Source organism: Pyrus communis, chromosome 3 (genome assembly GCF_963583255.1).
Source record: "Pyrus communis chromosome 3, drPyrComm1.1, whole genome shotgun sequence".
NCBI lineage: Eukaryota > Viridiplantae > Streptophyta > Magnoliopsida > Rosales > Rosaceae > Pyrus > Pyrus communis.
Window position 1 is genome coordinate 28,421,903 of NC_084805.1, and position 25,938 is coordinate 28,447,840.

The 25,938-nt window shown below is 38.3% G+C and overlaps 4 protein-coding genes, 1 non-coding gene and 1 pseudogene across 11 annotated transcripts; 3 read left to right on the top strand and 3 right to left on the bottom strand.

The window, feature by feature from the left end:
* Positions 1 to 1,728: 1,728 nt before the first annotated feature.
* On the bottom strand, positions 1,729 to 5,560 carry LOC137728574 (sphingosine kinase 1-like; annotated as a pseudogene).
* Positions 5,561 to 5,574: 14 nt separating this feature from the next.
* Positions 5,575 to 8,124, top strand: LOC137730018 (ribosomal RNA-processing protein 17). The gene is made up of 4 exons (XM_068469086.1): positions 5,575 to 5,749; positions 5,885 to 5,990; positions 7,022 to 7,154; positions 7,486 to 8,124. The coding sequence occupies exons 1-4, from the start codon at positions 5,631 to 5,633 to the stop codon at positions 7,737 to 7,739; spliced, it is 612 nt and encodes a 203-aa protein (XP_068325187.1). The 5' UTR covers positions 5,575 to 5,630; the 3' UTR covers positions 7,740 to 8,124.
* Positions 8,125 to 8,902: 778 nt separating this feature from the next.
* On the top strand, positions 8,903 to 13,421 carry LOC137730017 (calmodulin-binding protein 60 B-like). Of its 6 annotated transcripts, XM_068469083.1 has the most exons (10): positions 8,933 to 9,045; positions 9,174 to 9,254; positions 9,385 to 9,539; positions 9,780 to 9,855; positions 10,286 to 10,344; positions 10,469 to 10,965; positions 11,053 to 11,213; positions 11,293 to 11,496; positions 11,835 to 12,072; positions 12,308 to 13,421. In XM_068469083.1, the coding sequence occupies exons 3-10, from the start codon at positions 9,427 to 9,429 to the stop codon at positions 12,880 to 12,882; spliced, it is 1,923 nt and encodes a 640-aa protein (XP_068325184.1). In that variant the 5' UTR covers positions 8,933 to 9,045; positions 9,174 to 9,254; positions 9,385 to 9,426; the 3' UTR covers positions 12,883 to 13,421. The 6 variants fall into 6 exon arrangements, with proteins under 6 accessions (XP_068325183.1, XP_068325184.1, XP_068325182.1 ...); XM_068469082.1 differs by lacking the exon at positions 9,174 to 9,254 and having other exon boundaries at positions 8,903 to 9,045; XM_068469081.1 differs by lacking the exon at positions 8,933 to 9,045 and having other exon boundaries at positions 9,090 to 9,254.
* Positions 13,422 to 14,156: 735 nt separating this feature from the next.
* On the bottom strand, positions 14,157 to 19,996 carry LOC137730016 (anaphase-promoting complex subunit 4). Its single transcript, XM_068469079.1, has 19 exons — positions 19,715 to 19,996; positions 19,493 to 19,604; positions 19,324 to 19,415; positions 19,016 to 19,099; positions 18,455 to 18,694; positions 18,255 to 18,335; positions 17,959 to 18,110; positions 17,501 to 17,661; positions 17,307 to 17,407; positions 17,123 to 17,197; positions 16,633 to 16,812; positions 16,466 to 16,551; positions 16,291 to 16,389; positions 15,877 to 15,981; positions 15,474 to 15,612; positions 15,138 to 15,362; positions 14,905 to 15,057; positions 14,687 to 14,768; positions 14,157 to 14,529 (listed from the first exon to the last, which is right to left on the bottom strand). Exons 1-19 carry the CDS (start codon positions 19,781 to 19,783, stop codon positions 14,435 to 14,437), a joined length of 2,331 nt encoding a protein of 776 aa, XP_068325180.1. The 5' UTR covers positions 19,784 to 19,996; the 3' UTR covers positions 14,157 to 14,434.
* Positions 19,997 to 20,049: 53 nt separating this feature from the next.
* On the bottom strand, positions 20,050 to 20,121 carry TRNAD-GUC (transfer RNA aspartic acid (anticodon GUC)). The gene has a single exon. It is a non-coding gene; the product is annotated as a tRNA-Asp (tRNA).
* Positions 20,122 to 20,496: 375 nt separating this feature from the next.
* Positions 20,497 to 24,748, top strand: LOC137729290 (uncharacterized). 2 transcript variants are annotated; one of them, XM_068468172.1, is made up of 14 exons: positions 20,497 to 20,797; positions 20,890 to 20,952; positions 21,150 to 21,202; positions 21,403 to 21,489; positions 21,648 to 21,721; positions 22,347 to 22,429; positions 22,536 to 22,642; positions 22,733 to 22,875; positions 22,951 to 22,998; positions 23,215 to 23,267; positions 23,372 to 23,456; positions 23,576 to 23,642; positions 23,743 to 23,853; positions 24,478 to 24,748. In XM_068468172.1, exons 1-14 carry the CDS (start codon positions 20,586 to 20,588, stop codon positions 24,588 to 24,590), a joined length of 1,299 nt encoding a protein of 432 aa, XP_068324273.1. In that variant the 5' UTR covers positions 20,497 to 20,585; the 3' UTR covers positions 24,591 to 24,748. The 2 variants fall into 2 exon arrangements, with proteins under 2 accessions (XP_068324273.1, XP_068324274.1); XM_068468173.1 differs by having other exon boundaries at positions 21,409 to 21,489.
* The last annotated feature ends 1,190 nt before the right edge of the window (positions 24,749 to 25,938 follow it).

Consider the following 25,938-nt stretch of genomic DNA (forward strand, 5'->3'; position numbering starts at 1 on the left):
CGGATTAGTATGGAGATACGCACTTTGACACACGTTTTTATAGCTCTTATTTTGTAAAATTTTAAAGGATCCAAATTATTTATATTTTAATTCAACATTCATAGATCATTTTCGATACATCGTACGGTCATAAATAATTTAAAATTTAAAATTAAGTATAAATAGTACTTAACAAAAACTGATCGCACGATGTACGATAAACGGTCATGATCATGAAATCTCCTAGATTATGAGGAAAAGAATCCAACGAGGATCCTTTTCCTTTAATGAGTTGATCTTTAATGCATAAACAGGAAAAACAAACAAATTCAATAATCGTATAACATTACAAAATGAAAATGAAAACAAAAAAACGGATAAGGTTGATAGCATCCCCTTTTGCGCTCAGCATTTGACAACAGTATTATGAAGTAGGAATGATTTGGACCACATGATTCTGATTGGGTGGAGACATCCGACCGGCGTGTTGATGCTGCCACCGCACGTCATGTGCATGAATCATACATAAGTAAACAAGCTATGACATATAATCATGTATGACACAACGACGCATTTCCTGCAATCATTGTCACATCTTTGCCTCTAATTAAACCTAATAACTATCGTTCAACATTCTCTTTCTTAAATTCACATATTCTTATTTATGTTTTGAACATGACTTGTGCGTGATAATTCGCCAAAAAAAAAAAAAAAAAAAAGGATAAATTGTTGTTTGATTCACTAGATAATTATTCAAGTAGAAATTTGAAATTGACTTCTTGATTTATTTATTTGGTAAATTAATATCTGAACTATTTAATATTAATCAATTAATCCCTCATCGTCATATTCGATGAAAATTTAATCAATTTGCTGTTAAATGATGGCACGACTTTATTCTCAAGAGTGAATCACGTTCTGGTCACGTGACAGTATCTAATAGAAAAGTGGATGAATTTCATCGAATATGACGGTGAGGGGTTAATTGGCTAATTTCAAATAGTTCATAGATTATTTTACCAGAAAAATAGTTCAGGAAGTCAATTTTAACTGGATTGATAGTTCAGAAGGTCAAACAACAATTTAAAAAAATATAATTACCTGGCATATTGACTTGTATAATTTGGTAATATTATACAACGGTTGGGCCAAGGGGATCAAGAGTCAAGACTCAAAGCATTTTAGCTTATGCAACACACATATCGTATTGATCAATGTCAATTCGATATATTATCTTGGAGATTTTCTAGTATGTTTCGGAGAACTACATCAAATCTAAGGGTTCTAGGTTCCCGCCATACACTTGACTTTAATATAACTTTCGTACTGACATAATGTGCATCAATCAATTTTATTAACGTAACTAGAAAATAGTTCTCAGGTTTACGTGGTGAAAAATAATCTTTTTCGTACAGAGATCCGTGATCAAAATGGTCTTTTACGTATCAAAATGGTCTCTGTATCTACCGCAGCAGCGTATACATTTCCGTACAACAATCTTTTCCGAAACTAAAGAAATTGAAAAATCAAAGCAAGAAGAGTGAAAGACAAACTGCACAGTACATCGACAGTTACCGGAGGCCATGACAAAATAACTTATCAGCAAGCAAGTTGCTGAGAAAATGCCTCTTCCATCCAAATCCCTTGTATCCTCCTTGCGGCTATACACGTACGGGGTGGATGAAAGCTGCCTGATTGGAATTTCTTCCTGTAACAAAAATCGAATCCGTGATAAAAAATAAAAAAAAAAAGAAAAAAAAAGAGAAGAGTTTGTTCTATACTGGGGAAAACAGAGTAGCTAAACCTTGATCCACGGTTATTTGAAGTTCGTCGTAGGCCATCAGCGTCTTTTGGTCACATCTGTATGCTCCTCGGCCTCGCCATCTGAGTCGATTATCCCTCCCTTAACTGGGTCCTCGGTGCGAGGACCCAGGTCGCAAAATAAATGCTTCCACCTGCAGTACGTCACAAGAAACGTTATTAAAGCTTCTTATTTGCCTAAAGGTGGACAAAATCTTGAGCAATGGTAAATGCTCGAGAGTTTGATTTTGCTGACCTTGAAGTACAAGACATATGGTGATTTGATATGGCTTCCTGTGCTCAACCCAGCCATCAACGAGAGCAATGATAGTTTTGGACAGGCCCTCATCATTATCACGTCTATATAATATAACCATCCGAGAACTGCAAAGGAGCACGAATACATGTGAATTATTCGAGTTTTAAATAAACATTTACATCCCTAGAAAGTATTAGCGGAGAAGTATCTGATGTATATGCTACGCAATTTTACAGTCCAACCTTGGCATCAGGCGCTGCCTTTGTGTCTTCACCACCCCAAGGCACATTGTGAAGCCAGATTGAAACGAAGGGCCCCCTAATGGTTCTTCAGGCCCCTCATAGCCATGCTGTCGATAGTTAATCGGCTCCTCTTGATTCGGAGCACATGCATTGTGTTGGTTAGCAGGTTCACCGTTATTACTGTAACTAGTAGGCTCTCCGTAAGTTTCAAAGCCCGGTGCAGGCACAAAGGAAATAGATCCATTATATTGCCTCAAATGCACAATCCGTTGAACAGCCTAAAATACATAAACAATTATTATTAATTTCTTGCCATTCAAATCCATCATACACAAGCACACGAACATCTGCATTAGCAATGGAGTAATCCAGTAACATAACAAACGAGAGATTTAAACTTACATAGAAATCTAGTCGAGCACTTCCCATCCACCAATACTTCTCAGACTCAATGTCAACATCTGCCACTAAACCTGAAAGCAGATAAAGCTTTATTAGGCACCTATACAATCACTGCATTTTTTGGTTGCAGTGAGAACCAGAGATTCTAATGTACAATTAGAAACTCCACATCCACTTAGGTATTAATTCCAATATCCAGTGGTGATACTTTTCACTTACCCCATGCAAGCATCAATACACTAAAGAATTTGGTCTTACCCTGGCATATGGTAGCTACATCCAGTGAACGCTTATGCCCTGACCGTAAATAAACCACAAAGAAAAATTCATTAATCAAAACAATTACCGACACAGTAATAGAAAGGGAGGAATCGTAATTTTTTGAGCACAGTATAACGATAGACAGACAGCATATATAACCTCGAATAATGGCGAGAACAGCATTAGAAGGTGTACAAGGTTCACCAACAGAATCCAAAAGAGATTTTGCCATTCCATTTCCGGTACCTAATTATCAGAGATTTTTTTTTTTGCTAAATGAATTAAAGAGTACGAAACCTGCAGGAACTACTCCAAGAGGAACCTTTATTGCAGCATCCCAATCCTCTTTCTCAAGGAGTCCATTTACTACCTACTAAAAAGTGCAACGCTTGTAAGAAGAAAATAGTAAAACTATGTTTACCAAATTACCGCAGCTCTCCCTGCAATCAAAATCTAACTCAATTTGACGGAAAAGAGAAAAAACAAAGTTTGTCAGCGTTAGTAATTTGATTCATCAACAGCGCCATCTGCTCGATCACAACATGGCATTGCTCGTTTTTATTATAGCTGCCACCGATAACTGGAAACTAACCTCAACCAAGATTCCATCCCCGCTAACACAAACAACGCCATCATACTTTGAAAGATCTAGTGTTTTAGCAACTGCCTTCTCATGCAGTTGATATCGAGTTTCTGAAAAATTCGATCAAGAAACAATTACGAAAAGGGAAACATTAACTCAACCCGCAATTCACAGATCCAAAATTCAGTCTCACACATCAACTAACAACTACTAAGCAAAACATTGACGGAAATTCCTAACCTTGCAGCGTAAATTGGATGCCGGCATCCTCGAAAAGAGGTTTTACGTGATCAAGGTAAATCTTTGAAGCAGATTTGCTCCCACCAAACGGATTCACAAAAACAAACAGCCTCTTTGGCCGTCCTATGCAAAAGAGGATAAATTTCCACCAATATTATCACTATATATGCAAGAAAGTTACAATAAACCATAAATTCAAGTTATTTTTCAATAATTAATCTTAATTCAGTAAAATTTAGAGTAAAAAGAGCTTGCTTTAGCTCAAGCTAACAAATTGGAACGAAAACAACAGAAATTCAAAAATCTCAACGGTCAAACAACAAGAAGTCATAAGTCAACTTTTCCAAACATTCATTTGATTTTCCTGCATTTTCCTATCAACCAAACAGGACATAAGCCGATTACAATCATACGAAAGTTACCGAGAGAATCGATGTAATCGCGGAGCTTCTGGCACCAGAGCCGGTGCGATTCCTCAAAGAGAGGCTCGAACACCAAGTCCTTCCGCGCCACAGCTCCTCCGCTCGCGGCGCAGCAGATACCGGCTCCGCCTTCCACTAAAGCTCTGATCCTAATCTTCGGGCCTTCTGCCGCGAACCCGAGGACATCCTTCTCGACTATCAAGCTCCGTTCAGCTCTCTGCGACCACCGGAGCACTCCGTCGGAGAATAGAGTCTCCGGTGTAACGACGCCGTTTATGAGAACCCGGTCGACATCCGGGTCGGTCCATGTTTGGCTTGTAGTCCAAGTCTTCGAGTCGTTGAGGGGTTCTTGCTTTGGGTGAGCCTGAAAATGTGTGACGTGGAATTCTCTGTGCTGGTTGGCGGAGAAACGGGTTCGGTTGGTTGAAGCGAATCGGGTCTGATGTGAACTGAAGTTGGTTTGCAAATTAAATAAAATTACAAAAAAAACCAGGAAAACTGAAATTTGTTCGTTGTACTGTATAATTCGGCTTTTGTGGGTATCACAAAAGATAAAGATAAAGCAAAGAGGGGTTGGACCCAAAGTCGTTTTCTAATTGCTTGTCGGATGGCTTGTAACTTAGAGTTCGTTTAGATGTGCTTTTAAAATAATTAAAAATATTTTTGGTGAAAATGATCTTGAAACCAATTCTTAGTAAAAATGCAAGTAAATCCTGGAAAAGCATTTAAAGTGCTTCCTGGAAGAAGCACATAATTGGTGCTTCTTTTAGAAAACACATAATTGGTGCTTCTTGCAGAAAGCATTTTAATTGCTTTTGAAACCCAAAAACATTTTCTTTAAAAACACTTTCAGTCGTTTTAAAAATACATTCAAACGAGCCCTTAGTAGCAGAAACAAAATGCAAATGATGTTTTATCGTAGTGGCTGAAATTAATTTTTTGAACAAATAATTTATCTAATTAAGGGTAATTTTTTTAAAACAAATGATATTATCTACACTAGAAGGTGAGAGAATTGGCTAAGCCTCTAAACATGCTAGTAATAATGTGATTCAAATTCGCCTTTAGTAAGAATCAAACCTAAATCCTCTCACTTACAAGTAAAGAAGAATACTACTAGACCATGATATTAGGTGGCTATAGAAATTAATTATGTATATGTATTATGGTGACGGTTCCATCTCTCTTATTTCTAACAACTAACAATTTAAACTAATAACATTATTGTTTGTAAAATAAAATAAAAAACCATGGAAAAAAGGAAAATCGTTTGGGCTTAGGGTCCATAGAAAACATAGCCATGCATTTTGGGCTGGAGATTCAAATCCAATTATAATTTTGGTCGAGACCAATCTACAGAACCTAATTCCATTTACCAAAGAAGGCCTCTTGAACCACAAGCCTAAACACTTCAGCGCAGTGAAAGCAGCGCCGATTCTGCAATGGCGGGCAAGGCTGTAGAGGAAGCGATTCCGGCCGTAAATCCCCGAGGTTCTCACATAAAGAAGAGGGCTCTCAAAAACAAAGCTCTCTCCGTCACGTTCAACGAGAAAGACCTCAGGTAGTAAAAATCGCCATTACAAATTTGTTCAGTGATGAAATCCAAGCCCCTGAAATTTTGTTTCTTTTCGCGTTTTCTGAATTGGGTTTTTTGAATTTTTGGGTTTTTATGTTTGCTTGTTTTGGATTTGTGAAGCGATTTCGTGTCTGGGTTTCACAAGAGGAAGAAGAAGAGGAGAAAGGAAGCTGAGCAGAAGCAAGGGGAGGCGCTGCGGCGGAAGCGTCTCGAGCTGCGCAAAAAGGTTGGAATTTGTGGCTGTTTTTTGGCCGTTTGATTGCCTCTTTTTCGTAATGTGTAGCTTTGTTTACTGCTCATTGGATTTTGATAGTTGATTGATTTGGTTTTTAATCTCATTGTTGCGAAAAGTTGGTGTCTTTGCAAAAGCAAAAAGAAAAAATTTTCGGGATGAGATTTTAACCCGAAAGAACTTCATTCGGGATTAAATCAAAATGAGAACTTTTCTTATTGACCTTAAGTGATTTACAAGACAAGTGTTAGTAACACTACAAGTTTTAGGTTTAAGATGTGGGGTAGCTGTTGGTTAATATTCTAGCACTTCTCCTCGTGTTTCTGCCTCCCCCGACAGTTAGGGAGCCGAAGTTTGATATCCATATGGGGGTGACATGTACAAGATTGAAGATTCAACTCAAGATTTCCTGCTCTGATACCAGGATAAATTTCATTGATTGACCGCTATTTATGTCGTTCTGGAGCATAAGATTTAGTTGTTAAGATGTAGGTCAAGTACTGTTTTGTTCTATAAAAGAAACTTACTAAAGTGCAGAAGAATGACCTCCTAGTAGGATGGTAGTTACTGTTTAGGGTTCCTTCTGCTAGAGGTTTACCAGAGGTTTTATGCTGGAAAAAGCTATGTAAAATCGATTTTTTATGCCAAAAAACTGGAATTTGTAACCAACGTAAAAAACTTATTCTCGTGCCTCAAACATATTTCACTATAGAAATCAGAAGAGAATGCCATATGAACATACATGATAGAGGTAATGCTTCTAAGCATGTTCTCTCAGGCAGCTAAGGCGTATTGGTCACCTTATGCAAGTGCTTTGACCTTAGGTTCCATTGGTTTCTTAAATCATTTTCACTCAATAATTCTTGAATGTTGTAGGCACAAGGATTTGTATTTATGGCGGTGTGGGGGATGGGGAAGAGGGAGAAAACTGGTCCATTTCTTTTATATATATGTTCATCCTTTTTAACATTCTTAAAAAAAAAAAAAAAAAAAAAACAAATCTAAGTTGGTTACTTTTGTTGCAGAGGAGACTAGAAAAGGAACTGGTTCTTAATGGTGGGATTACCCCAGCCACTGATACAGCAGCTGATGAGGTTGATGAGGGTGATGAGGACCACGAGGATGATGAAGCTAGTGAGCCAGCTGTACCAATTTCTGGTATTTTCAAAAACTTTGTTCCGAACTAGATACAAATATAAATTTACGCTACTGTCATGTGTCACTCAGTACCTAGTACATTAAGCATTCATGTCTAACTATACTGGGTACTTGTGCTGCCATCCCCTTGCAGTGTTAAGTTTTCATTGGTTGTTTTGGTTCAGTGAGACTGTTGGTTTGCAAATTTTATACGATATCTCAACACTAAATCACAACTACAAAGTTGGCATCAATGCACTATTAGATTTCGGAAATCTTTGTTCATTATACTGTCATGGTTCAGTTTATGGTCAATCACAATTTGAGTTTGACCCCTTTGTTATTGCTCAAGGTACAACGACTTATGACAACGGCGAAATGAAAGTCGTTGTGACAACAAGTGAGATTTCTCGAGAGGAGGAAAGTGATCCAGATGAAAAGCCAGAGGCAGCAGTACCGGAATCAGTCGGAGCTTCTAAAAAACACAAGATACCAGTGAAAAAGACCAAACCTCTGAAAAAAGCTGCAAAGCGTAAATCCCGGCCCAAGCTACAACGGAAAAGAGATAAAAGGAAGGGAATAAAACCGACCAAGAACAAGCGCTAGCCATCGGTCTTCCATATTGCGAGGCTGTAGGATCATGAAGTACATGAGATAAGCTGACCAGAAGTTCCATTTCGGTACATTTGGAGGGAAAGGGATCCTCTTCGGATCCCTTTTACCAAATCATGTCAATCAACAAATTCGGACTCTTGAAATTTGATCCAACGGCTAAAGTTATTATAACTTTTAAGGAGCCTCTTGTTTTTAGCCGTTGATCAAATTTCAAGAGCCCGAATTGGTTGATTGATAGGATTTGGTGGAAGGGATCCAGAGAGGAACCCTTTCCCATTTGGAGTGACCCTTTGGTTGTCAGAATCACAATTTTAGTTGTATACTGCCCGTGTTTTTGTAAACCTTTGATTGAGTGGGATGTTTTACATCAACCGCATCTGCAGAATCTCTTATTTTTCTCATCATTATTAGCCTTATCAAGGCGATTTGTTTAAAGTCATAATTAATCTAATGATTGAAGAAAATCATTACACATAAGACATGACACATCTAAATACGAAGATGCTTAGGGCTTGTTTGGAAATTTTTTTAAAATGACTGAAACTGTTTTTAGTGAAAATGTCCTTGAAACCAATCTTTGGTAAAAATTCAAGTTAATCTAGGAAAAAGTGTTTTAAGTGTTTTTTGTAAAAAGCATATATATGCTGCTTTTTTAAAAAAAAAACATTTAAAATGCTTTAGAAAAATTAATTTCACATTTCAGTTATTTTAAAAATATTTTTAAACAAGATTTAATTATTATTACCATGGTTTAGGGGAATTTTTTTTAATCGTAAGTAAAATGTCTTAGACTTGATTTCGGTAAATTATGTCATTTAAACTATATAAGACGCTAAGTCATAATTTATAAGTAGTTTAGTGTGGATTTAGCGTCGTCGAATTGTATATGTGATTAAATATTTGTAACCAGTGTGTTTGAGTAACTGACATTAACCAGTGTGTTTGTGAAACATACAGATCCTCCGGTCACGTGGTCAAATCCATAAAAAAATCAAAAGATTCCCAAAGTTCAACTGTTCCAACGGTCCCGATCCTCCTATCGGCTCCCTCAGAAGATCTCAGCCACCGACCAGCGGCAGCAAGAGTTTCGCCACTGTTTGGATCGAGAGAAAATGCGAGAAAATTAAAAAAGAAAGAGAAAGAAAATACAAAATCGCGAGCAAGTGGCTGTATCCGCAGCACTGCGACAAAAAACCCTCTCTTTCACTCTTTAGTTGTTTCAGAGACGCTACCGAGCGAGAAAGTTCGCCGACGCTTCGCGGAAACTTCTCGGATTCCTCTCTCAAAGATTTCTCAGGTACATTTTTTATTCTCACTTTTTCCCGCTCGCTTTTTCCTACTTTTCCTTTTTTCCTTATCCGAAATTCGATTCCGCACGTACCGCGCATGGAATAAAGCGGGGGGCCACTTTTGTTTTTGGATCAGATTTTGCTGTTTGGCTGCTCGGAAAACGGAAGACAACTGGAATCCGAGTCGTATTTTTGACGTTTGTTTGTTTGTTTGTTGGTGTGTGTCTGCGTATGGGAAATGGAATTTTAAATTTTGAATTCTGAATCTTCACATTAAAGTGAAAGTTAGCTCTGAGTGATTTGGAAGTTTTTGTGTGATTGTTTTTTTTTTCCTTTCACTTTCTCAGCAACCAAACAGGAGGTTGAGTTTTCGAGAACGGTGAAAGAAGATGCAGACGAGGTACATGGAGAGATCCAATAGTATGGCGAGGGAGAAGCGAAGTTTGGATTCTTCTTCAGCTGAAGAAGGCCAGCCGGATAGGAAACGTCCTGCTCTCGCTAGGTGACTTATTCTTTCTGTTAAAAGAAAACTGAACTTTTGACCTACTTATAACTGATTTGTAAATTCAGCTGAAACGTATATCTGGATATGAAATTGTTCAAGATATTGTGTTAAATTTGCGAAACGCTGTAGCTTGAAGACTTGAACCCACGAATTTATAATCCCGTTATGAATTGAATGTCTTATGAATGATGAATGTGGTGAAAATGTCGATTATTGAGAATGCTCACCTTAATGCAGTGTAATTGTTGAAGCTCTCAAGGTGGATAGTCTGCAAAAGCTTTGCTCGTCTTTGGAGCCGATTCTACGGAGAGTTGTAAGACTTTCTACTTTTCTTGTGGACTTTTTGTTTTCTAGTCTGTCACTAGATGGTATATAGAAGAGGTTTAAATGACTTTTAATTGTTTTCTATTTGGCCGCTGTATATATTTTTTTCGTTACATCACACACATGTACAAAAATGGTGAAACGATGTTTAGTAGCAAATTTATCTGACCTAAACATAGGACAGATAAAAGAGGCATTTTGTTTGCGTCGACTGTCAACAAGTGTATGTGTTAAAGGCAAGCTGAATGCGTACTATAAGTCATAAGGACTCTTGATAATGTATTGGTGTGTATGACTTCATAACTACTTGAAAAAGTTTAATGCATGCCTAATGAACATGATTTGATCCCTTGATATGTGCATACGCCATACGGTGTTTGAAGCATTGGTTGATGTTTCTTACTCATTTTGGTGAACAGGTTAGCGAAGAGGTGGAGCGTGCTTTAGCAAAATTAGGCCCTGCCAAACTTACTGGAAGGTATCAACCCTTTTCACCCCTTATGTGTTAACGGGTTATGATCTGTGGTTGTTTCCTTTTTTCATTTAATCAGTGCTGATGCCTCCATGTCAATAGTTTGTTCTTATAATGGGTTTAAAAATAGCAGGTCTTCTCCTAAACAAATTGAAGGGCCCGATGGAAGAAACTTGCAGCTGCATTTTAGGTCCAGGTTGTCCCTTCCTCTTTTTACTGGCGGAAAAGTAGAAGGGGAGTGGGGTTCTGCAATCCCTATTGTCTTGATTGATGCAAACGCAAAACACATCGTGACATCAGGTCCGGAGTCTGCGGTGAAATTAGACATTGTTGTGCTTGAAGGTGATTTTAACAACGAGGATGATGAGAACTGGACGCAAGAAGAATTTGAGAGCCATGTGGTGAAAGAGCGTGAAGGAAAGAGGCCACTTCTTACTGGGGATCTGCAAATTACACTGAACGAAGGTGTAGGAACACTAGGGGAATTGACATTTACCGATAATTCTAGCTGGATTAGGAGCAGGAAGTTTAGGCTAGGACTGAAAGTTGCTTCAGGCAATTGTGACAACATTCGTATACGGGAAGCAAAAACAGAAGCCATCACTGTTAAGGATCACCGTGGGGAATGTGAGTTAATAATTAGCGTTATTTAACATTTCCTTTTTTAGTTGAATAAAAACCAACATGGTAAGTTTTCTTTTGGTTTCTTTACAGTGTACAAGAAACACTACCCACCTGCGTTACATGATGAGGTCTGGAGATTAGAGAAAATTGGAAAAGATGGATCATTCCACAAGAGGCTGAATAAAGCTGGAATTGTTACAGTTGAAGACTTCCTACGACTTGTGGTTAGAGACTCGCAGAGACTGCGGAATGTAAGATTTTGGAATTTGTTTGTCAAGTTCATATTTTGAAAATGCAATTCCTAATTATTTTTATGCCCATTTGTCATAGATTCTTGGAAGTGGCATGTCAAATAAGATGTGGGATGGACTCATACAGCATGCAAAAACTTGTCTTCTTGGTGGGAAACTCTATGTCTATTATCCTGAGGATGCAAGGAATGTTGGTGTTGTTTTTAACAATATCTACGAGTTGAGTGGCCTAATTACCGATGAAGAATTTTACTCTGCTGATTCTCTCTCGGAAACTCAGAAGGTATGTGACCGTCTGGTTTCTCTGTCTTTTCTTTTTTTATTTCTCTTTTATAGTGCCTTGATTTGGTATCCTGTTCCATCTAATGGTGGAGTGACGCTACTGGTTAAATGTCGCAAAGCATGTACACTTAATGAGATAGAATCCATTTTCTCCATGGAGGCTATTTTTTCACACTGAAGAAATTCAGTCCATATGCATTTGCTCTTTTATCTGTAAACAACACTCTTTTCTCCCGAGCAGGTTGACCTTCCTGGTTAATGCATCTAAAATGATACAAAGTAGTGATGAGCCATGACCCCTCAAAGTGGTTGAATTGTGAAGTGTTGTGTTTCTTACAGGTCTATGTGGACGGTTTGGTAAAAAAGGCATACGACAACTGGATGCATGTTATGGAGTATGATGGAAAATCTCTTCTAAGCGTTAAGCAGCAGAAAAGTCCAGATGTTTCTCTACCTGAGGTCCCAATGGCCTCGCAAGATTATCCAAACTCATGTGATCAGCAGTTCACCCTACCTAGCCTGCTAGCTTCAGTTTCTTCACAACCGCCTCCTATGGATTCCGGCCTAAACGTGGGAGGTATATACATACATCTTCTTTATTTTATTGCCACAAAATAATTATATCCAAATTACTAAAATTTAATCCTGAGCCTTTCAGACCGAAGCCCGGGGGTCATTATACACATATAAGAATTTTCGTTGCTTGCATTACTCTTCAAACATCACGGCTACCAACCTTTTTCAGAAGTGTGGTTTGTGTGTTTTGGATTAACTTCCGTTTCTGATGTGTGTGAATTCTCTCCTCTCACTAGGTTATGATGATGGCATGGCTGCCAGATTCCCAATACAGTCACAGTATGGAAATCTGAATGCTCCAGTTCAGCTCGATGACTTGTCATTTCCTCTACAGAATCAGCTGCCTAGCATTTCACACCATACGCATTTTCAAAGAAATGAAAACATGCTTTCCCTTGGTCCACTACAGTCGTCCACATCAGGGTTCCAGAATATCGGCACATCCAATCTATCTTCTTATAGGGGAGTCGAGGACCTCTTCCCAGAGGAAGAAATTCGTATGAGGAGCCATGAGATTCTCGAAAATGAAGATATGCAGCATCTTCTTCGTGTCTTTAACATGGACGGTCAGGGTCAAGGCCACAGTTATGGTCATTCCTCCATGAACGTCACTGAAGACAATTATCCTTATTCGTCACCATACATCCCCACTCCACAAGCGGACTACAGTATCGATGATGATCGGAGCCGTTCATCTGGGAAAGCTGTTGTTGGCTGGCTCAAGCTCAAGGCAGCCCTTAGATGGGGCATATTCGTCAGAAAGAAGGCTGCTGAGAGACGGGCTCAGCTTGTTGAGTTGGATGATTTGTAAATATCACATGGACGAGGCAAAGTTGATCCGACGTTGGTGTCTCTATGCTTCATTTCTCCCTGCCTGCCTTATTCCTGTCACGCTGCAGTTTCTGACTGAGAGTACTACGGTTGTGGGCATTAATTGGCGGGTACAACCTCAAGCTCGAGCTCTCGTGATGTTTCTTGAATATAAGCCACCGATCTTGGGACATCTCCGTGCATGTACGGTTCATGTGCAGTCAGCTTATGTCTTCCATCGACACCTTGCTTTACCGTTGTGTTTTACTGCAAAGGGTGTTTAACAACATTCTTGCTTGCAAGTTCCGAAACCAACACAGGTTGAGCTGTTTCAACTTAAGGCCTTTGCTCCTACGAGACTAGCGAGATTTTGGCTGGGAATTGTTCCTGCGGCTAGAGAGAGCCAAGGGTTTTTTCATGTTTACATTTCCACGTAGTTATGGCGGTTATGTTAGTTAAAATTGTGGCGTCAACTTCCGGACACCAGCAATAAGAAGTTTTATGTTGATTTATATTCAATGTACCATCAGAGCTTCCGATGTATTTTTGTTGTTGTCAAACTAAATAAACTCCACTACTAAAAAGGCTACAACAAGATGCAAAAGCCAGTCCAAAGTAACCAAGTACGAGTAAAGCACAACAAAGAAAACACGATAAAAAGGCCCAAAAGTAGCCGGCTTACAAGGGAAACCCTAGATCTGGAGTTCTGTTTGCCTCCGCCAAACAGCTGCGCTTCCATAAAAAGGCCGTCATCACCACCGAGAAGAACTCACGAAATGACTGAATGAACGAAAATGAGGGTGAGCAAGCCACCCGTGCAAAAGGCAATCCCATAGTTCTACCAGATAGTGCTAATAATACTTTAATAACTACCCAACACCAAAGTGCGCCGTCAAGGAAAGACACCTAGGCCGGGTAGCAAAGGATAGTGGTTGAAGACTTGCAACGGAAACCAACATTTGAGCAAGAGTGCGGCACGAAAGTCCAAATCTGAGACAAGAACCGGAAAATTGAGACAAACCTCAAGGAAATAAAAATCCGGGGCCAAAGTGAGAAAACACATAAGCTAAAAGGACAATAGAGAGGGAGAAGTTGGGGTTGGCAAGGAAGATTGGAAGTGGGGTTGCTACCGATTCCCACCTAAAAATACAAGTCGGCAGCAGAGGGAATTAAGTTTTTTTATATTTTCGGTGAGAGAAAAAGAGGCGAAGGCACTTTGTTAATATTATTTTTGTGTTGCACACATCATCTTATTTTTATGGTTTAGGTTGGAGCGACAAATACGGGACCTTGATTACAGGCATGAACAATCATAACCGATTGAGTTACAAGTCTTTTACGACACTTTGTTAATTTTAAAATACGCACGCTAGTCCTTTTTCACCTCTCTGTCTCATACTTAAAAAATGTCGAACTTTGCAACAGAGGATCAAAATTACGATACATGCTGAGAAAACGAAATGCAGAACATATTTTTTGGCTAAACAGAAGTATGATACATGCGGAGGCGGAGTATGCAAAACATATTTGTTCCAGGAGTAAATTAAATGCAGTCACTCTGCATCTGAGACTTCATCTTCGTCTTCATCCAGAATGTAGACCAAGGCGCGTTTTCTTGCAGCGAAAACACAGGCCACGCCTCTTGATGCTGTTACAGTAGAATTCATCCGAAATTTCAGAAGAAATAAAAAAAATGCAGAACTCTCATGTTCAATTTGAAACTACAAGGATTTAGTGAGAATAATTTGAGACACGGGTGATAGAACTTGTTTGATTTGAAGTGAGAAACAGCTTTTAGAACTTACAGCTGACTGCAAGGGGTGCAACGACGGAGTGAGATATTCTGCGCATCTTCTCATTCTCCATTTCCAGGTGAACAACAGAGTCCTGAATATACACATTTGAGCAGTCGTATCATATATGCCGCAGAGCAACGTGGGAACAGAAATCTAGAGTTATGGCATCTTTTCGTTTTAAGTAACATAACACAACGAATGCACAAGGGAACAAAGATCAGAATTACCTTTAGTTGATGCAACGTCCAATAGTTTAGACCTGTGGATCTTGAGATCGATACAAATGGAAGGTCATCTGTTTGCACAATCATCATAGAGGCGTCTCCAGAACTTTCAGAAGCGGCGGTTGTTTCATTTAATAACAAAACAATCTGACTTTCCTGTTATAAGTAAAAGCAGTTTATGAAACATTCCAGAAAAGGAAAATAAAATGACGGATATGATCAGTTTAGGTCTCTACCTTATATAAGGAAAGATCCACACAGTAATAACCAGCAGGGACCCCCAACAATACAGCTTCTAATGAAGTATAGCCCTTGTTTACACTGCTTGAGTCATGCATAAACCCTCTCACTATTCCTATACAATTTGCAATTCCGGAGAGAGACTCATCTGGTATTTGGAATGATATGTAATCGAGAAACAAGTGTTCACTCTGACAAGAAGAGGCCGACTGGGAGGCATCCTATAGAATAGGAATAAAAGAACCGGTGTTATCGATAATGAATTCAAATTGATTTTACTGAATCACAAGATTCAAGTTAAAAACATCCCGAACTGCAAAACCAATAAGTACCTCGTAATACGATACTGAAACAGGAATGGTGGTTGACGAAGATGATGACAAAGGTGGAAGAGGGCAAAGCGGCAATAAATCCTTGCACAGTATCTTTCTTGATATTGTTGTAAAGGGCATCAGAAAAGCCTCCTTGAAACTAAAAGACCAAGGGGCACCTGTAAGTTGAAATTGAAAAGGCAGTACCATATGTATGCATGCTCATAACCATGTGTGTGCAGTGCACCCTTGCCTGTTTTTGTTAGTGACTCAATGCTAAGTTAAACAAGCAGGATTTCACTTTCCTTCTTATTATTTCTGTCATCATAAATTAGCATTTTGAGGAACCCGAGTGTTGGCATTTACGAGGATATACTATATTTGCTCCAATGTTCATAGATGAGGGCCATGGAAATCTACATACCTAGACTCCATCTGCTGGGATTCCTTTGCTAATGTCCTTTGCAGATATCCAAAATCTGAAAATCCCCCAAACTGAACCAGTTCTTTAACTCTTTGCATTGTTTCCCTGAAAACAATACAACTTCATCTTGGTTAGAGATACAAAATGAGAATCAAAATACTTGTATAATTGCTAACATGCAAGCACACGTCCGTTGTTTTCACATGCACATATATGCATAAGACATGTACATAACATATGGTGTTATTAATTTGGATGTGATCCGTAGGCAATAAGAATATTAGATATCAAGCCATCTGCAGCTATACAACATAGACGGCTACAGAGAAGCCATTATGCATAAAAGATATACATGATATATTAGAATAATTGCGAAAATGTTTGCACTGCAGACAAGATTTAGAAATAACTTACAAACCAATATCGATATGGTGATCGGCTTCTGATGCTTCCAGCAACTGCTTGACAGGATCTTGGTCGTATAAAAACTTCAAGAATATAACGACAAGTTCACTGCCAAAACCTAACGTATGAGTAAAAGGATATTTGCTGGTAGCAAACAAAATACAGAGGAAAGTGTGACACATACCTATTGTACAGTAAAAGATGATGATCGCTTGGTTCTGACATAAGTAACTTTATACATTTCAAGAGCCAGTTGAAGAAATTTGAAAACTGAAAGAAAAGACAATTTAGTAATGAAGAAAGAAACTGTGCTCCCTTTCATTTTTATTACAGTATAAACCTCAAGCAAACCTGCTGCACAACAGTTGACAGCACCCTGATAAATCGTTCAACTTGTAAAAGTATCATCCCAGCTTTTTCTGTCGCATTATTGATGAGTGTCTCATCCAAACCAATTCCCTGATATCGTGCTCGCCATCTTGAAAGGCCTCTTAATTCTCCCATCCTGAATGCAATAATTTCTGCAGCAGGCTGAAAAAGCGTAAACTATGTTTAGTTTCTGCCCAAGTCCTCTGATGGAATGAACATTAGAAAATAGGATCACATATATTTGGCGTTTGTAACCAACAAAAATATAATTGAGACTTCACAATGGTAATCAACGTTTCCTTTTTCTGCCTGTCAGTTCCATATCCATATATTAGAAACATTGTATTCTGATATAGTTCCCGATCACAGATCATGTAACTTTTTGTAAAAAATGATACCCAGAGAAAGTACAACAAAAAACAGTTGCTCCTAACAAGAAAATATTGCATCCACTGCAAGGGCTAACTAGCACCTGGAGATGATTTAGGACAATAAGCTGGAGTTCTTTTCCGGCACCACAAACAGCCTTTGACACACGCTTCACGCCCTATGAGTAAAAAAGCTTTGTTGAATTCACAATGTCATCATATACACATTGCTCAGTGTGATACTAAATCTCAATGTTAAAATAGGATGTTACATAGCACTAAGCATACCACTTCACCAAGAGAGTTAACAAGAAATTGATGAACTGGTGGACTAGTCCTTGCACCACCTAAAAGACTCAAAAACTCCTCCTGGGGACAAGAGTCAAGTCCTGTATACAAATGGTACAAACTGTATGAATGGAAGAATCATATAACTAAGAATTACATCAAGAAAGTGGGACATCGCAGTATCCAGAAATTACCATGGTCAACAATCAGATTAGATAGAGAATCAAACTTTTCATGGAAAGTGTGCATAGCATCAGACCACTGCTTGTGCATAACTGAAAGTGACGCCCGAATAACCTCCACCAATTCCTCAATGTTAGATGCCTGTTGCGCCACTTGGTGAAGCTCATTTTTCCTACAGTGAGAATTACAGTCGTAAGCATATTTTAAATTGACAAGGGGATATCAATATACGAGTAGAAAAGATATTTAAACAAGGAAGCAGTACATAACGTGACCGTATCAACCACATCTAAACTGATGTCAGAGCCCAAAATTTTACATCTAGAGCATATCGATAAGATTGAAACATTGAACAAGAAAACAAGAGAAAAAGATGGTAAGGACTAATATACTATAACCAATATGGCAGCACAACTTCCAATACATATTAAACAACCTGTCGTATACTGGGTTCTACAAGGAAAGTCACCTCTTCCAGAATATAGATGTATCAAGCACCATGCAGTGTGAGCCATGAGTACCATGTTGAGTCACTCGTCTGCTTTCTGATTCTTCCCTATTATCAATCAATTCTCCTGAACATGTGACTATCAAATGACAAAGATCTTTTGACAAAGCAACCTAATAACAACATGTAAGAATATCAGCTTGATCTAGTAAATTTAATATAAGCTGTGAATAAATGGAAAATCAGTAATCGTGAAAATAATATTGTCAGATATAATCCTATAACTTTGAGATCATCCATACTAAAGATGAATATACCTTGCAAACAGAAGCATTAAGAAGTCTGCACTCAGCTTTTGCATCCATAAGTGGAGTAGGAACACAAAAATTGTGTATGTTCTGGCACATATCCAGAGGCAGTCACATGACACATCAAACATAAATTGAAGTAAGTTTCACATAACCAAGCATCATCAACCCCAACACTTTATGACAATGGTTCAGAACTTACTACTTACAATTTTCCCTATTGGAAAAATCCCAAATATACTAAAGCAAATGATTCCATCTTTGTCTCCACTACACAGGATGTTAAAACGTTGCTGTGAAGAATTTGACAGCTCTTGAAATGAATCTTCACTATCATCTATGAAACCAGTATCTCCAGATACCAGTCCAGGCATCCGCGGAACTCTTGGAGGAGGTGGGAAGAAACGAGAAGTACGGTCTTCATATGTTGATATACTGCCGTGCTCATCCTATAATCAATATTTGAAAAAAGGAGATTAGTAACGTAATAGCTTAGCCATGTTATCTCTAATACATAAATAAGGTATTCTTGTTTGTAATTGAACTCATAACTCAATGTACCAAAGCATAATGAAATTTCAGAAGTTCAAAACAACTGGCAAGTGAATAGGAACGTACTAAAACATCAAGCAAAAGTTTTGTAAGAAGCAAATATATATATCTGGCAAAGATTTAACCCCAGAAAAAGCTCAAGTAAAGAAAAACCAACTGATTTCATCCATTAGAATCAAATTGGTGCATGGCCTACAATTGGATTGATGAAAACATACTCTAGTCGTGTGTCCATCCTCCTCCCAGTTAAGTGAAACAACAGCAACGGAATGCGATTTTAAGCTTCTCAACAACTTTCCATTCTGCCTCGCATCAAAGAAATAAAAAAGATTTAGAAAGCAAAAATGTAGAAAACCATAAGTCCACATTCATATGATAAGCTTTAACCTTGTATTCGTATATGTCGTCTGTATAACAATATCACAAATTTACGCAAGTCATCACTTCACAATGACAAGTTTGCAACTTTACTGACTAATTAGTACCAACAGTACGTTTTTAACTGAAAAATCAACACTTTACTCACTTCAACATCATGCAATGAAACTGTTCCATCTTCAAGCCCAACAGCGATTGCTTTTCCATCGGGACGCCAACACAACGACGTTATGCTCCTTCCTAAACCAAAAAAATTCAAAACTTTTACTCACAAACAACACACTAAACCACCAAGAGAGAGAGAACGAAAGATATACCGGGAGAGATTGTCCAGAGCCTCTGCCAATTGAAACGGTGCAGCAAAATCTTGGAGTCTTCGGTGACCATCGCCAGCAAATCCTTCTCAGGGTTCCATTCTGCAATTTTAATCTGCAAAGTGTTGAGAATTCAAAGTTTTAAAGATCTTCTTTTTTTTTAATTAAAAAAAAAAAGTTAATGTTTTGGGATTTCATTGCGGAAACTGTGATGTGAGAAGAAACCTGAGACGCGAGTGGCTTGTCGAACTGGAGCTGAAAGGGAAGAACTCGCTGGGCTTCGTCCGTTTCCATGGCGAAATCTGCAAGCGCAGAGCTTTGCAAAACCCTAAAAGTTAAAACCCTGCTGCCGGTACCGGAATGAATGGGAGCAAAAACGGAGGCGTATGAAAGCGGGAGATGGTGACTGAACTGAAGCAGCGATGAGAGAGAGAGAGAGAGAGAGAGAGAGAGAGAGAGAGGCGGGCTTTTTTGTTTTCGGCTTTCAAAGTGCAGTGACTGACGGCGGCAGATGACTGGCTGACAGTGATCAAAAGCAAAAATATGAGTGCAAAAAGAGACGCCGTTGCCGGGGATCGAACCCGGGTCACCCGCGTGACAGGCGGGAATACTTACCACTATACTACAACGACTCAGTTGTTTATCATTGATGAAGTATTAATTATTTTTGTTACTTAATACTTTCTATATCTTGTTGATGCCCAAAACCTATGCCGCATTTATCACTTCCGTCCTTGTAATTTATCCGAGAAAGATACATATTTACACTTTGGCCCATAAAATTTCAGAAAGAATTCAAGGTAAAGTTTTTTTTTTTTTTTTTTTTAAACAAACGATATTATCTATATTAAAAAAAGATAATAAGCTTAGGCTCAGAATAAACAAGTAACAATATAATTTAAATTCATTTTTAACAAAAATCGAACCTAAGATTTTTAACTTACAAATAAAAAAAAATATTATTGATGTAGGCATTTTTTTTCTTTTTTTGGTAAAAGACCGTAGGCCGTTTCTTAAAACTGAAGCAGCATACCCTATTTTTGGCGGTAATACCCAGCACGCTCTGAGATAACTCATAGCTGATCAGCAAGCCTCAATGGGAGAAGAAGAAGAGCCACAGCAGCAGCAGAAGCACCAACCCAATTCGCCTTCCCCAGACGCAGAAATTACAGAAAACCCAACCCAGCAACAGCAAGAATACTCTTGGCCGGCGATTCGGTTCGATGTCCATCCGCAGAGGGCCTTCCACTTCCGCCGCCAGTTCCGAACTTCCCCAATCCCCAACAACTTTCTCAAGGGCGTCAAATGGTACTTTCCTTTTGCTTCCGCCTTACTATCCCATCATTTTTTTCATAAAAATTGTGGCTTTTTATATATGGGGTTTGATTTTTTTGGCGTAGGTCGCCGGATGGGTCGTGCTTTCTTACCAGTTCCGAGGACAACACGCTTCGGGTTTTTGCATTGTAAGTTTCGATTATTTGATGGCCTTTTTATTCTTGTTGGTGTGGATTTTGAGTAAAGCATTGCCATTTGATTTGGGTTACAATTTGGGAATTTTGTTACTTGCCTTCAGTACTCAAAATGCATTTCAACAACCAACCTTTTCGAAAATCGCTACCCGTGGTGTTTGCTAACTCTACTCTTGTTTGGGTTTTATCAGGCCAGATTATGGGAGTGAGAATGCTAATGGGTGTTCTGTAGCTGCTGATGAAGGTAAGTTCTTCGCCCGGAAATATATTTGCTTTGGAGTTTATTTATTGTATGTTAATTTGCCAAAAGAAGATTTGTACCTGAAAGTTTTTGTTTGGTATTGTTTGAGAACGAAAATTTTCAGGCGAGCTAGGTTTGATTGGTTTTGTATTTGCATGGAAGTGTAGTCATCTTTTTAGTCCTTTTGTTTTTGTACTCTTGAGCTGCAGATTCGTATGCTGCAAACCTTGTTGTGAATGAGGGAGAGTCTGTATACGACTTCTGTTGGTACCCGTACATGTCTGCTCCAGGTACTTCTGTAACTCTTCTAATGGGGGGCCAATTTGTTAAGGTTATTCGTTATTGTGACGATGAGAATCTCAACTTGATATCCAAGATATTTACTTTAGAGTGGCTGATATGATACTGTAAGTAAAAGCTTGATTTGGAATTTTTTATGACGTTGCAGACCCGGTTACCTGTGTTTTTGCAACTACATCTCGTGACCATCCAATTCATCTTTGGGATGCTTCTTCTGGACAGGTGCTGGCTCATTATTGCAATCTTCATTATGCTAATGAAATTAGTATTTTTGTACGAGTTTTTCTATTTAAACGCCACATGTTATCTATGTCCACCGCACTTCTATCTGCACCACACTTTAAATTAAAAACTTCACATTTTCTAAGGACACCCCACCTATCTTCCCACATTGCCACTAAACAGATATTACCACACCCACACCCACACCCACCACCGCTCCACCATCTTCCCACAACTGGCAGCGTGGAAACTTCCGTCATCTTTTTCTCTGCCAAAGCGTAGCCTCCACCAAAGACCAGCCTCTTTGAAATCAAAACCATCAATAACTCTACTCTAATCCATATACCAAAGTTCTAAGTCCATAAATCATCAAATAATCTCAAAACGCAATAAGGAAACTGTAATAATAAATTCTTGTACAATATTTTCCATATTAATGTAAAGGTGTCTGGTGAAGAAAAATCTTTTTGTATAGCTAACTGCTTAATATGGCATTGTAACATACCCAATTTGGCATTCCGTCTTTAGTTCACTCTTTTCCCATGTATACACAGTTCTGATGTGTATTTTTTGGGTTAATGTTTGTATATCGCATTACCACCATTATTTTGGGCTGAAATTGCAGCTACGTTGCACTTATCGTGCTTATGATGCCGTGGATGAAATCACAGCTGCTTTTTCAATTGCCTTTAATCCTACTGGAACAAAGTAAGCAATATTTAGCAATATTTTTTTTCCTTTCCTTTTCAAAGGTTATACAATTCAGTTGCATGTTTTCTACGTCATTGTTATGTACTCTTCAATTGTTTCGCAGGATTTTTGCCGGATACAACAAATCTGTTCGGGTGTTTGATTTACATCGCCCTGGTAGGGATTTTGATCAATATTCTACACTTCAAGGAAACAAAGAAGGCCAAACTGGTACATGTTATCAGTTTTTATCTCTAAATTCTGATGATAAATTATGAATCCGTGCAAGTGCACATTTCTCAGCATTTGTGTTGTGGACAGGTATAATGTCTGCAATGGCATTTTGTCCAACCCATAGTGGAATGCTAGCTATAGGTTCTTATAGCAAGACTGCTGCAATATATAGAGAAGATAATATGGAACCCTTGTATGTATTGCATGGTCATGAAGGTGGGATTACACATGTAAGTCATCGTTCCTTATTGTTCATTTCACTTTGATCATAACTTCAAAAGATGAACCAGAGCTTTTGCTTTCAGGTCCAGTTTTCGAAAGATGGAAATTATTTATATACTGGAGGCCGAAAGGTAAAATGCTTTACATGCTCCATCGTTTTTAGTTTGTCTTTTACTTTTAATTTTTCGGGAGTGCGGTTATTTTGTTGGATATACAGTAAACCAGTTCTATGTAACAACTGTCAGTTTATAATGTGACTTACATGCTTTATCTTTTACTTGGAAATTTATTAACATATGTATTAATATATTATTGTGATTGACTTTAGCTTACATAATTGCTTGAAGGATCCTTATATATTATGCTGGGATATACGCAAAGCGGTTGATGTTGTGTATAAGTAAGATATTTTTTCTTTCCCTTTCTAATTTAGAAAGCTATCTAGTCTTTTGTACGTTGGATGCCTGTTTTGCTCACGTTGTTTTACTTGCAACGTGGAATCAGGTTATATAGGTCATCGGAAGATACCAACCAACGGATTTTGTTTGATATTGAGCCACTTGGACGCCATCTTTGTACAGGCGGTCAGGTAGCATAGCTTTAAATTATGTTTAAATGTCCAAAGATGATGCCACAAACCAACTCAAAATTCCAAACCCCATGCTGGATCTGATAAATCACTTGTTTAATAATGCATATCCGTTTCAGGATGGTGTTGTGCATATCTATGATCTGCAAACTGGACAATGGGTAACAGGCTTCCAAGCGGCATTGGGTAATTCATTTCATATCCTATAAAGATTTTAAAGTGCTACTGCAATATAACTTAATCTCTTCTTTTGCTGACTCATTATTCTGTTCCGTACACCACGCAGATACCGTTAACGGATTCTCCTTTCATCCCTTTCTGCCATTGGCTACCACTTCTTCAGGGCATCGAAGATTTGTTGGTCCTGATGATGGCAATGAGGAATTGCATCTGAGTGGTACCTCCTATAACCCTAATGCTGAAAACAAATTTCCTTTTTTAGAGACACTTTTGACAAATTTCATTGTATATCCTTTCAATTTTAGTCTCCTATGCTAATCATGTTTGTTCTGTTCGTTTGTCATTTTCTCCACTCTTTTTTTTCCCAATCTGCATTGTGAAAACGACCGAGTGATTAATCATCACTTAGGAGTTAGTTTGGTGTTATTCTGATTCAAAAGGTAAAAAGTGCCACCTAGGTCATTTCTTAAAGCTTAAATATGAACTGATGTCATTATCTCCATTACGGCTGGGTAAATGGGCACCTTTGTTTTCGTATTGGACAAGTCGGGTTCTTCATTATTTACAGGCCTGCTGGTTTTAGTAACACAGACTTTTAGATGAATGTGGGGTAATGCGATATCTGAATTGCTACTTGTCCTTTTTCCGTTGTACTCACCCAGGTGTTAGAGAATGCCCCAGTCGTCTCAGTCCCTTTAGATGACAGGAAGCTACATGATAGCAACTAAGCCGGTTTATCTGCGTTCTAATCCGAGCTACCTGCATAATTTCACTGGATAACATGAGAACATGTCATTGACTCATTGTACTAATCGAAGGTTAATTGTCCTGGGATATGCAGGTGACGAAAACTGCGCTTCTGTGTGGAGTTTCTCTGTTGCTTCAATGGTGGAGAATGATGCTGCAATGGACGCCGATGATTATAACAGCCACAACCTCGACCAGCATCCCTAGTCAAAACAACCCTGCGAGCTTCCGTTACATCTAAAGATGGATTGAGACGCACATCATTTGTCTAATTGTTGTACATTAATTGAACTACAAGGTCATAAACAGTATCACTCTAATAGCAAATGTCTTCATGCTTAATGACATGTAAAACCCAAATATTTGAGCACAGTTTTGATGGCTATCTGGGAAACGACGAGTCGGTTACAAAAGCTCTTTTTTTTCTTTCTTTGCAGTGGTGGTAGTTTCACAAGAGCCAAACAAGCTTTTAAGATGCAATTCAATTCAATGAGAATTTGTTAGACATTAAGTGCCACTTTGGGCTTATCTGAAAGTGCTTTAAAGCGTTTTTCGTAAAAATATTTTTAGGACTAATTCTTAATACATACAAGTCTTGCAGAAAACATTTTAAGTGCTTTTAAAATTTAAAAATATTTTCTTAAAAAAACATTTCAGTCATTTTAAAAACACTTCAATTGAACCCTTAATAGGGAGTCTTAACTTTCTAATGAAAAACACCATTCTTTTAAATTATTCTTTTAAGAACACAATAACAAATAGCCGATATTCAAATGTTGCGTACTGATATTTTTATGCTAATTTTCAACTCAATATTTACTAGCCGTTGAAAAATTATGTACCTCTCAAAAGAGAGACCTTGTTACTAATGACCTGTAATACATATCTAAATGACCTAGTTGGTAATGTGATTAATGACTTACCGGTCCAATGCATATCAAACATCACTTTCTTACTAACAACTTCTGGGACAAGATTCGACGTATGACAACTTGTATGCGATGCACATTGTCTCATAAACAAGCACGTGACTAGAAAATTATTTTCAATTGAAATGCCAGTATGGAAGGGCCAGTTATGTTTTCAAAGGGGAGTTAATTTTTAATTAGGGATTAAATTTTCGAAAATAATATCCACATGGAGTTAATTAGAAACCATTTATGGAGAAATTTCAAAGTAATAACAATGGGGCCCACCGGAAAATACGGACAAATATGAAAATAAGGCATGATTTCCACTTGTCACATGTTCATTAAGCACCCAGATTAGTTCGGATAAGAGTCATTAAAAGCAGAGCGTTTAAATCCAAGGGCAAATTGGACTTTTTGCCTTCCATTGCCAGGGCAACCTTAACTGGGGTGTTTCTGGTTCAGTACGCAGAGACACAGCCTCACCGGCTACGGGGAACACAAAACATCTAAAAAATGTGGGGTCCACAAAACAACCTGGTCTCCAAACCCTGCACGTTTGACCACGTCAGCAAATTACCACTTTACTTTTTCTGCCGGTATTTTCTTCCGTTACGGTCCAAGTGAGGAGAGAAATGGCAGGAAAG

Bases quoted from the DNA above. Each gene is read 5' to 3' on its own strand.
- LOC137730016 (XM_068469079.1), bottom strand. From the start codon at position 19,783: ATGGAAACGGACGAAGCCCAGCGAGTTCTTCCCTTTCAGCTCCAGTTC. The intron at 19,416-19,492 runs GTATATCTTTCG...TTTTTGGTTTAG, and splicing joins GCTCTGGACAATCTCTCCCG to GAAGGAGCATAACGTCGTTG. The intron at 15,613-15,876 runs GTATGTAGATTT...TTGGTCTTTTAG, and splicing joins TCCCAGCAGATGGAGTCTAG to TTTCAAGGAGGCTTTTCTGA.
- LOC137729290 (XM_068468172.1), top strand. From the start codon at position 20,586: ATGGGAGAAGAAGAAGAGCCACAGCAGCAGCAGAAGCACCAACCCAAT. The intron at 22,430-22,535 runs GTAAGCAATATT...ATTGTTTCGCAG, and splicing joins TTTAATCCTACTGGAACAAA to GATTTTTGCCGGATACAACA. The intron at 22,999-23,214 runs GTAAAATGCTTT...AATTGCTTGAAG, and splicing joins TATATACTGGAGGCCGAAAG to GATCCTTATATATTATGCTG.
- LOC137730018 (XM_068469086.1), top strand. From the start codon at position 5,631: ATGGCGGGCAAGGCTGTAGAGGAAGCGATTCCGGCCGTAAATCCCCGA. The intron at 5,750-5,884 runs GTAGTAAAAATC...GGATTTGTGAAG, and splicing joins TTCAACGAGAAAGACCTCAG to CGATTTCGTGTCTGGGTTTC. The intron at 5,991-7,021 runs GTTGGAATTTGT...CTTTTGTTGCAG, and splicing joins GTCTCGAGCTGCGCAAAAAG to AGGAGACTAGAAAAGGAACT.
- LOC137730017 (XM_068469082.1), top strand. From the start codon at position 9,427: ATGCAGACGAGGTACATGGAGAGATCCAATAGTATGGCGAGGGAGAAG. The intron at 9,540-9,779 runs GTGACTTATTCT...ACCTTAATGCAG, and splicing joins AAACGTCCTGCTCTCGCTAG to TGTAATTGTTGAAGCTCTCA. The intron at 9,856-10,285 runs GTAAGACTTTCT...TTTGGTGAACAG, and splicing joins AGCCGATTCTACGGAGAGTT to GTTAGCGAAGAGGTGGAGCG.